This window comes from Aythya marila (assembly GCF_965140915.1).
Source record: "Aythya marila genome assembly, chromosome: 1".
Classification (NCBI taxonomy): Eukaryota; Metazoa; Chordata; class Aves; order Anseriformes; family Anatidae; genus Aythya; species Aythya marila.
The window spans coordinates 3,168,953-3,180,085 of NC_139042.1; the positions used below are offsets into that span (position 1 = coordinate 3,168,953).

The 11,133-nt window shown below is 45.7% G+C and overlaps 1 protein-coding gene and 1 long non-coding RNA gene across 3 annotated transcripts in view; both read left to right on the forward strand.

Moving 5' to 3' along the window:
• ACER3 (alkaline ceramidase 3) overlaps nt 1-6,572 on the forward strand; it is a 52,657-nt gene extending 46,085 nt beyond the window's left edge. The window contains exon 11 of the mRNA XM_082777707.1: nt 197-6,572. Within this exon, the coding sequence (XP_082633833.1) occupies nt 197-250 (54 nt within the window). The 3' untranslated portion in view covers nt 251-6,572. The remainder of the gene's footprint in view (nt 1-196) is intronic.
• A 475-nt stretch (nt 6,573-7,047) lies between these two features.
• LOC309874706 lies at nt 7,048-10,753 on the forward strand. Of its 2 annotated transcripts, none has more exons than XR_014316891.1 (3): nt 7,048-7,153; nt 8,647-9,352; nt 10,601-10,753. It is a non-coding gene; the product is annotated as an uncharacterized lncRNA (long non-coding RNA). The 2 variants fall into 2 exon arrangements; XR_014316892.1 differs by having other exon boundaries at nt 8,647-9,333.
• The last annotated feature ends 380 nt before the right edge of the window (nt 10,754-11,133 follow it).

An 11,133-nucleotide genomic window follows, 5' to 3' on the forward strand; every position in this document is an offset into this window, starting at 1 on the left:
GAGATGCAGCATTCAGGTGTCTCGGGCCTGAACATGCACTGAAGCTTGCTTTTTGTGCCTCCTTAGGGTATTGTCTTCAATTTCTAGTTGCATTCCGAGAAAAGCAGCTAAAATATTGTTAACAGTTGGCTTTCTGTTCTGGGAGAGGTGGTATTCCAAGAAATCTTTCCACTTTTTTGTGTTTTTCTTTTAACAGTTTGTGTTCGGGATATGGCCTGTTCTTCTCGTGGAGCCACCCAAGAAGCTCTGACCGAGGCCCAGGCAGCCCCACGCGACCACCTGAATAAAGCGATTCAACAATTGCCATGGCTGGAGTGTCAAAATCATGGATCTGTTCGAGTATCGTTGCTATCAAAGGACTTCTTGGTGTTACTAGGCCTGCCAGCCAGAGCAGAGCGAGGAGCTGGCACGCTAGGGAGATAACGTTTAGTACAGCTTTATTCTAAGTTGTTAAAACAAAGTTTAAGACACAATATTTTTCTGTATATATTGTATAGCTGATGATACTGAGCTAATATTTCGTGCTGGTCACAGAAAACTAACCATTTTTGGAGTGGGTTGAGTAAGTTTTTCATTCAGTTGTTGTTCTTTCTGTGGTTTAAACTAATATTAGTAACTGAATGATAAAAAAAAAAAAGAAACAAACAGGTCATTGATGGCCAAGCTAAGTATCTGTGTGGCCTATAGTGAGCTGAATGCTTAACCTGAACTACTTTAATCTTGCACTTTTATACAATTAATGAAGTCTGTAATGGTTGATTTCTGGCTTTATTCTAGCCTTGCTTCTCCACAGCCTCCTTTGCTGTTTAAGTTTTAAGCAGAAAAGGTTGGGATACATGTGCCATTTAGGTGATTTTGTACCAAGTTTCCATTTTCTCTTTAGTCCAGCTGAGGTGCATCCTGGAGGATGTTCCAGGGTGTGACCAGGAGAAGACACTTACAGTGGTGAAGCATTATAAGGGTTCTTGTTTGTGTATGGGAACAGAAATCCTGTTTTGGTTGACCAGTGATCCATCAGGAGACTGCAGGATGACTGTATAACCACAAGAAACACTTTTTAAAACGTTTCATTATTTACATGCCTTCCTTTTCTCTCCCTGCTTTTCATTCCCTGTGTTCCGTTCTTCGTACAGGTTGACCAGCACCACACGCGTGCTAGATCAGCTTCGAATTCATGCCTTTCCTATTTAACGAGTCTTAAATATTAGTCTGACTTTCGGAATCATCTTTGTATTCAGAAATAATGAAGAAAGAGTTAAAGAACAAGATTTACATTGAGGAACCCCCAAAATATAATTGGCAGTATTTTGATTGCTTGCTCTTAATCTTTCCAGCACACTTTTTTTTTTTTTTTTTTTTTTGGAAGTTGAATACTTTTTTTAAACCAACCTTTGGCTCTTAATCGGGTACAAACCCTCTGATTTCTGCAGCTCTTATCTACTCAGCTGATCAAAGTTCGTCAGTAAGCATAAAGAAAACATTGAACTAACAGTTTCTCGAAATATACCTCATACTGGAGGCTCTTGTTTTGTCTCCCCAGATCTTGGGGCGACGACTGGAGTTTGTCTCCAGGCCTCCTGGCTGCCATGCTATGCAATTTCTGATGCTCTGAGGGATTTGTCCTTCTTGCCGTGAAGGAAAAAGGGAAATGCTCGGACTGATTGGACCTCCTGTTAGGTATTGATTTAAAACCTGCAGGCAGCAGCAAGGCATGGTTCGGTAGCTATAAAGCTGTCTCCAGGATCACAAAATTCTGGCTAATGTAAGCTTCCTTGCTCTGACTAGTGGAAGAAGTGAGACCGAAATCTGTGTTGTACAATCAGTGATAACTAAAATAGTCTTTTCCCTTTAATATTTTTTTTGTCCTGCTTGTGACTTAGCTGCATCCTCAGTGTCCATCAGTAGCACCTCTGCTGGCGCACGTCTCCAGACAAAACCATTGCTTTTAGTTCTGGTGACTGGCCCTGAACTCCTGGGATCATGCAGACCCAAACTCAGGGCTGGAACAAGACCTTGAATGGCTTCAGCAAGGTTTAAGCACACGCTGAAAGCAGTATATTTGCAACCTATAATCAGCAAACCGCTATAAAATTCCTGAACAAAATTTTCAAACAAATCTGTTGTCAGTAGGCTCCAGTTCCATAGAGGAGGCTCACATCAGCGCTAGGAAATTTGAGGGGTCTTCAAACCAAAAGGTTTGAAGAACAACTAGCACAGAGGGAGGAAAATGCTGGTTTGGACCAGGTGTCTGTAATTACCCAGCAGGCTTTTTTTTGTTGTAAAGAGATTTGAGAGCCATTTCTAAAACGTAGCTTAAAAATAAGTGCCTGCCTTTCCACCTCCAGGCTCTTTCAAGCATGTTTCTGCACCCTGTATCTTATTTTCTTGTTTAGTATGTTTACGTGCTCCCATAAATTAGGGAAAACATCCTGTAAAAGGAGCGGTGCAGCAACTAGATGCATCAGCAATCACAAGTGACATCTGCTCGACGCGGTATTATTTTTAAGACAATGAACAAAACCTGTATTTTATTGTCCTTAGTTTTGTTTTTGGAGGATCTGAGGGGCTCTGCTTTTAGCTTTTTCATAACTGCAGAAGTCACAGTCTTCTAAAAAGCCACTTTCTAAGTGATGAGGCATCTCTCTTATGGCATATTTTAAAGAAATTTGTGGATTCTCCCACACGCTTGGAACAAGGAAGTATACAGTGGGTTTTTTTTTCAGGTCCTGTTGAATTGTTAGGATTAAAAAAAAAAAAAAAAAAGAATAAATGGAAAAGCTCTTAATTTTATGCTGCTGTTAGCTTTTCATTCAGATATCCTTTGTCACGGATGGTTTTTATCTTAAAAGCTTGTGCAAATTGTGTTCTTCTTTCATTCCAAATGACCGAGGGCCACCCCCTCCCAGTAGCCTTTCTTTCAGGTTCTGTTAGACCCTGAAGAATGTAATTTATATGCATATCCTTCTGAGCATAAGTAATCTAAAATTATGGGTGCTTTGGGTTGACTGCCTTATTGTGATATTGAAAACGGCAAGCCAGTTCTAGCTTCGTGTCACTGCAACTCAGAATAACTTTTCTAGTGCCTGGAAAGACAGAAGTCTTCACGACTGTCACTTGTTAGATGTCTGTTAGGCTGCTTTTTATTTCCATCACTTGTATTACATGCTGAGTTTTTTTTCCCTACAGTCTTAAGAGCAGCATATCCCAAACTTTTCTTGCACTACAACTTAAAAGGTGGGTCAGCTTTGATCCTGGCCTTTTGAGGAGGATTCAGACAGCAGCTACTTTAAAGGGGATTGCAGAAATAGCAGGTGGCTTTTAAAATGAATCCTACAGGCTGTGTTGGACAGACTTAATGACAGTGATAAACTCCTCAGTTCTTCAGCATCTATGAAAAACCAGGAAATTATCGCCTTGAGACCATCAGCTTGGCACAGATCAGCAGCTGAGAACTTCTTCCTTGCAAGTAGTAGAAAAATGTCAAAATAACTCTCCCAATACAGATCAACTCCATACTTGACGCCAGGAATCAAGGTTCTCTGGATTCAGCTCCAGACCTACATTTTCAGCTATAAAGAGGAGACATGAGAAGGAGAAATCTGCCACCAGGAGGCATCTTGTCTGCATTTTGGAGGTGGTTTTTGAAGCTGGCTCGCAGTATTAGTCATCTCCGGACCTCATCCTGTTGCTTTTCCTTTTAGCACAAGGACGTTGTGCTACCAGCAAGTGTTTCAAAGACTACCCCGTAGTCAGAATTGGATTATGCAGTCTGTCACTTGCCAATCTACCTCTGTGGTGTATTGTTCAATGCCTGTGCCCTTAATTATGCCTGCCTGACAGTGCAGGTGCTCGAGCAGCCTGGGGTCCCTGAGGTTTGCAGCAGTGTTGTGTGGATCTGAGGCTGCCTGCTCACACTGCAGAGATGTCCTGACACATTTGGTGGCTGTCAGGCTCCGAGGTTTTGCTCTGTCTGCTCTGCCTCTGCTCCCAGGAGTCTGGTTTAGAAGGGGATGTGAGTAGGAGGACTTCAGTGCAGACAGGAGAAGTGAAACCTTTTTGGCACCATATTGTTACGCTTCAAGCTAAAATAACGTGTACAACTTCTTCGGCGTGACTTTGGAAGAGATGTGATAGGAAATACTGTTCTGTAATTAGTTTTAATTCTCTTCTAATCTGATATTGGGCTGTGTTCATCCCCAGCCTGCCTTGTTTGGCTGAAGGGAAACTGTGTGACTCGAAATGTTTGATTCTTTGGCCATAGTTTGCTCCCTGCACCTGGTTTCTAGCAGCTGAAGGAGTTTTTCAGCAAACTCATCCATCTGAAACTCATAACAAGAGTGTCCTTCCAGTATCAACTTGTGTTTCTCACTGCCACCACCACATTTTTTAGCTTGTTTTCCAAAATTCCAGTAATACAACTTTTTAAAACCTATTTCTCCCAGTGTTTGTTTTTTTTTTTTTTTAATTTAATATCAGGTGGTAACAATTGAGTGTAATGCCTGGGAGTGGAAGACAAGCTGTAGTGAAGCAGCACTGCTGTTTTCCTCCAGGACACCTCAGAAGCCAGGAGCACGCTAGCACTTCAGTGGGCTGTGTGCCCCATAATGTTAATTGACATATCCAGGTAAAAAAAAGTTGCTTTCCCTTAAAGAAATCTGATCTTCCCATCTGCACGTTTCAAGTAGGCAATGGGAGGCTTTAACTGCAAAGCACTGATTAACTGTGAGGCTTTCTTAGGAAAAGGGATAAATGATGGAGACTTTATTACCCAGGAGAAGCGAAAGCCAGAAGGAGATTAAGAAATTGTGCGTGGAAAGAGAATAACAAAAGATTAAGCACAGAATCCCATAGTATTACGTCAACCACCCTCTTGGTATCTGCACTTTAGACACTTGTGTAACAAGCTCGAATGTTTTGCTGTTTTTACATGTAGCTCTTCGTGCTGCCTGCAGTCTTTGCTGCAGAGGTGATGGAATGATGTTACATTCAGTTCCTTAGAGCTTTTTCAGCTGTTTTATGAGGCTGGAACGTGGCACGAGTTGTTTCAAACACGAACGAAAATGCTTTTTGTTTTGGGATCCTGTAAGGTAACGGTAGAGCTCAAACTGGGTAACCATTGAGATTGAGTTGGGGTTTGTTGGTTTGTCTCGCCCAGCCACTGCCTGCTGCTGCCAAGTGCCTGACCTCTCTTTTGCAAGTCTTGTCCAAGAGCTGAGGCCGTGTTTTTCCCCAGGGTCTGCAGACAAGGTCCTCGGTAGGTTTGTATTTCATGAAATAACTCTTCTAATGCAGGAGTCGGAGTGCTCCTATTTCTAATTGCTTTGCAGAAACGTAGCTCTGCCCTTCCTGGCTGCCACCACGTGCCTCCCGTCCCCATGTCCCTGATGCTGGTGGCTCATTTCCTACTCAAAAAGCTGCCTGCTGGATTTAGCCCCACAGCTGCCCCTTCATTTTACATCACTGACAGGCAACGTGAAGGCACGGCAGTCAAATGAGCGCTTTATGCAGCGCCCCATTTGCTTACTGGAGCTCCCTGCCTGACAATTTTGAGGGCAGGATCGGTGCCTGAATCTCACGCTTTCCTTCAGACCTCTCCATTTACAGGTGCTGAAGGCATCTAGCTTGGAGTAAGCACCTGAGGGCAGATTTAAGACAAATCAAGGTGAGAACCCAGCTGCTGCACGACCCTAAACCAGTGCCTGCACAACGTTGAGCGCACACCTCGCACAGGTTGAGTCCATGTGCTCAGAGCAGGTGGTTGAGATTTCTTGAATAAATCTTGACCAAAGGCTCTTCCCATTGCTCGTCCTTCCTCACCAGGACATGGGAAGAGCTGTAAGCACAATCCAAGTTCACCCTTTTTTCCCCAAAGCCCTGGAACAATGTAGATCTATTTCTTAAAACCAACATTGTATAGAGATGGGCTTTCCAATGTGCTCATAGAAATCACTTTGGTAGCATGATTTGCTAAATTAACGCCTTGGTCAGTCCCTGCAGAAGACTAAATATTACTCCCTGGGCTCTGGAAGAGAATTTCCAGCAGTGTAAGCAGTAGTTACTCCTCAGACTGATCAGGAACTGGTTTTTTGTTTTGTTTTTTTTTCTCCTCTTGATCTTCCAAACTGACATTGACTCTCTGATGTTGACCATTGAGCTCAGCTTCGTGCACTGATGCCTTGTGTACTGTCGTAGCACATAACATCTGCCCGCCTGCAAGGGAATGAGAAATTCCCGGCGCGTTATGTGACCAAACTTTTTAACGTCGACACTATCAGCTGTGATATTTTTGTCCCGAAATTCAGCATATCGTTGCCGAGGTGGAGAAATACACTGTGAGAGGTGAAGAGCAGTTGGCTGGTAAAACACAGCTGCATCCAGCAACGTTTATTGACAATTTTGATAACCCTGAACTGCTTCTTTGTACCAGAGCAACTGGGTAACTAACGTTAGGCTTCTCTGTATCAGCCCGTCTTGTTTTGCGAACACGGTAGCTTTGGATATTTAATGTGTTTCATTTGTTACTCATGCTGCAGTCGAGCACTAATTTGTGTCTTTATAGTTCAAAATTATTAAAGAAATTTGTTTTAAATACAACTTGTCCTGGGTGGTTTTTTGGCTTTTGGGTTACGCGGGGCTGGTTGGTTGGATGCTGGTGGGTGGCCGGGTGCCTCGGGTTAGATTGGAAGCCCCCACCAAGCATCCTCTTTTGTATGTCCAATGAAAAAAAAAATTACATTTTTCACAAAGCCCCAGTTAACGTTAGCTCATCTCTGTGGTTATGCCAGCTCATTTTTGGCAATTCTGCTCCCGTGGTGCAGAAATAAAACGCACAAATAAAAGCACAGCACCTTGCTCGGAGGCGTGGTGCTGCCTGCGGGCAGAATCTTCTCTCCCTCAAAGCCCAACCCATTAAAAGGGGAATTCGGGTGCCTGACATGGGTGGGAGAGCAGGAGATGGGAGGCAGGCGAATGTGTTGGCAGCTTAGAGCTCACATTTTGGCTGATGCAGAGCACTCCTCAACCTCACCCTTTTCCTCTTCCTTTTTCAGTGGCAGAGGAGGAGAATTGCTGCACGGCAGGACCTCTCCAAGCAGAAGTCGTGGACCAGTAGGCACTTACCAGCAAGACAGCACAGCCCAGCAGCCAGAATCAGGTACAGATTTGGGATATTTCCCCCTACTTCTGGCCCATCCTACTCAGAGGACCCATTTCTTCCTGCTCACATCTCTGCAGCTGTGTCTCTTTTAGGAACAGCCTTGAATTAAGATACTTAGGGGTCAAACCACAGAGCAGGAAACCTCATAGCAGTGGGGTAAATGCCATGGGGAACCTCACTTCCCATGACACTGCTCCCTGCAGTTCAGAGCATAGAGAGCCTGGAGGATTGGAGGTGCATGCCCCAAATCTCCAGGTGTGAATTCTGCCTTTAAGTTTTTTGTCCCAGCCTTTGGAGCTCCAATATTTCTCCTGCAACCCATCCGATTAGCAGATCTGACATAGACCAGGAACCGTGTTGGATGGGTCACCTTGGCTTTGCTTCATTGGTGCACATCCAAAATAAAGCCAAACTTTGCCTGAGTGCCAGCCTGGGTGAAGCACAGTTTTGCACTAGCCCAGAACTGGGTAATACTTTGAAATTTCCCTGGGGAAAAAAAAAAAAAAGAACATTGTGGTTCCATCAAAGACCTCCTCCCAGCCAGAAAATTCAATTTCAAGCTTGACAATTCGCTTACAAACCTGTAAATTTGCTTGCAGTTCTCCTAATGTTCAACCCCCACCTCTTTTTTTTCCCCTTGTTTTCTTTACTCAGCCTGTTAAAATGCTAAAACCGAAGCTATTTATTTGCAATACTTCAATCCCTGCGCTCCTAACCAGGGGCTCACTGCCAGCTTGGCAGGGGACTTTTGGTGCTCTGTGGATGGTGATGTTGAGCCTGATAGGAGTTAAGTTGCCTGAAGTGGTGGGAGGCTCTTTGCACCCAGAGCAGGAGCAGGGCTGGGAAGTCATCGTCGTTCACCTTGTGCCCATGATGGGACCCCACGTCCACCAACAGGGAACTGATACCACATGTGATGGAGAAAACATCCCGACCTACAAGCAGAAACCTCCCCAATTTATCGTGGACCCATTTTGCAAGCAGCCCAGTTAAGCCAGCACCCTGGTTCCTAAATCTTTGCCAGGATTTTGGGTTCTGCACACTGGGTTTCTCACCTGGCTCCCACACAACACCCTCTGTAATCCAAGTAAACCACTGAAAAACACCCACCCTGATTAACCTGCTTCACTCTGAGACGGGCTCCCTAATTTGCATGCGGGAGGCACACACTGGCTTAATGGAATTAGCAGTAATTAACGCCACCAGAGCTTGGTGCGTGCGGCTCCGGGGGACCGTGCACCCACAGCACAGCACCCGGTGACACTTGAGCCACCGAGGGCTCTGATTCAGTGGCTCCTCATCACCGAGCTCAGGTGGGTGAATGTTAATGAGCAACAGCTCGCACAAACCTGCAGAAATGGAATTAATTGAGTTACCCTGCTGATGTAAACTGATGTCAAACCCCTAATATTTATAGGCCGGCTGCAGAGCATCGTTGCTGCGGTGATTTATGGGGATGCCTAACTTTAGCAGTGCTTTTTTCCTCGTAGCTGCCGTGTTGACTCACTGCCGGGCAGCGGAACGGAGGAAATTGGTTAAAATATCACAGCGTTGTGTAAACCTGGGGACGAGTCCAATTTCTCCGGTAAGAGAAGCAGCAAACACCGCAGCCAAATCCACTCTGCACCTGGGCAGACCTGTCCTGGCACCCGTGAGTCACTGCTTAACAGCATTTTGTTAGTCTGAAGTCTTCAAGGTTTTTTTTGTTGTTGCTGTTTCCTTTTATTTTTTTTTTCCTATTTGTTCAAGGCTTTTCTCTAATCTTCTTGTTTTTAACGTCCCGCCTAGGCTGGAATGAAAACAAGATTAAGAGCTAGTTAGAAGATTAAAACCAGCAATGAACCTGCGAGCCCCGACAGCAAAGCAGAGCTGTCGCAGGAGGGATATTTTTATACAGCTTATTTGAAAAGCAAACAAACTCCAGCTGGGTTTTCGTGCTGCTGGCATTAATTGAAGTGGGAGGGCTGATTAACGGCTTGCTGCTGAAGATCTCTCTGCCACATTCCCCTGAATTTTTGACTGTTTGCTCTCAATTTGCTTTGCAGCTGCTGTACAGCTCAGTGGGTTTGTCCATACACTCACATCCCGTGGTGTTTGTGGTCGGGATGGAGTAGAAGCCCCTTTCGTGGACCATGGACCAAGAGGACTCATCCTCATCAGCTACCAGCACGTGGCAGGTCAGCAGCTCCACATCAGGTCTGTACACCCATCACAGCCCCCCCAAGCCCTACCCCACACTGAAATACTGGTACAGACCAGGTCTTCGGCAAAATCAGTGTTTAAACACCACTCAGGACGTCTCTTTAACAAGAGGACCCCAAATCAGTGTAGAAAAGCATTTAGAAACAGCACCTTGTAGACAAGGGATGGAAAAACTGTGCAGTGATTGGGGTGTCACCTTCAGCCTGAAGAAGAGAAGGTTTTGGGGTGACCTTATTGCAGCTTTTCAGTACTTGAAAGGGGATCATGGAAAAGATAGAGAGTAACTTTTTGCTCAGGCAGACAATGATAGGACAAGGGGGAATGGTTTTAAACTGAACGAGGGGAGATTTAGATTACAGGTCAGGAGGAATTTCTTCACTCAGAGGGCGGTGAGGCACTGGATTGGGTTGCCCAGAAAGGTTGTGGGTGCCCCATCCCTGGAGGTGTTCAGGATCAGGTTAGATGAAGCTCTGGGCAACCTGAAATAGTGGGTGGCATCCCTGCCTATGGCAGGATGTTGGAACTGGATGGGCTTTAAAGTCCTTTCCAACCCAAACTGTTCGGTGACTCTATGATAATTTTATGCCTGGGGTCTCCTGAGGGATCTGGGGTTGAGAACAAGGAGCTGTGAGACTGCAGAGAGGTGTTTCCAGAGCAAACTGATGCTTACGAGCACGACCTTGCTCTGCCAGCTCAAGGTCTGGCTGATTTAATCATCTGGGTGAACAGACCTGGCCGTTCTTGCCTTGAGCAGATTTACCAGTTGTGGACAGAGTGGTGGAAGCAAGAACTTTGTGCAGGGGTGGTGCTGAGTATCTGGAGCAGAAACATCCTCAGGTGGGAAGGCTGGAGGTGGTGGAGAGCATCCCTAAATGGTGTTCTGCCTGAATCCATGCCCAGCCTGGCTGTTTGAGCTTAGAGATCTGGGCTCAGGGAGAGAGCAACATAGGAAAACACTCACTGACAGCCAAGCTGTATCTTAAATACATGTGTAGAAAGAGCCTGATGAGATCAGAGATTGCCCCTGTCGCTAGCAGCTCGAAATCAGGAGTCAGCAAATTAGGGAGAGCAGAAGGAGCCTTGAGTGTTACCCACCAGAGGCGTGACAGTGGTTGGAAGCCTCACACGTTGCTCTCAGAAAGAAATGTGCATCTATACGAGCTGTGAAGCTCTGGTCCCTGTCGATAGGAAGCGTGTAACCCTGCTGCATTTGCATTAAAGGCCTCGCTTCTTGTTTTCTAGGCTGCTGAGAAGCACTGGAGATGCAATTTCTGCAGTCGCCTGCCCTGCCCCAGATATTAGGCTGCAGGATTCCCCCCAGCAGAGCCTGGTTTGACACCAAATCCTCATCTACAACTGGAGCAACACCTCATCGATTCGAGCCCTTCGTCCCAAACCGAGCTGTTTCACAATTAACTCACCCTCCAGGTAAAAACCGGGCTCTGGCTGCCACCAGGCTGTGTTAGCTGCAGTGCTGCGTTTTGGAAGGATGCTGCCACCTCCTGCGTATCAGCACAACTGCAGCAGGCAAGCGGGAGCCTTTGGGATTCGTTTCACAAAGGTTGCCTGTGACTTTGGCTGAAAGGTGGAGCCCAGGCTGCTTTGCTTTTGGGGCAGGGGTGGGAATGGGGACAGCGAGCAAGGGAATCCCTCTTCTTCCATGAGCTGCACCACCCTGGGATGCTTTCACAGCTGATAATGCTTTGGAAGATCTCAGGCATACAGCAGGAGTACCAAAAACGGGTGATAACAGGGCCCTGCTTGTTCCCCTGCTA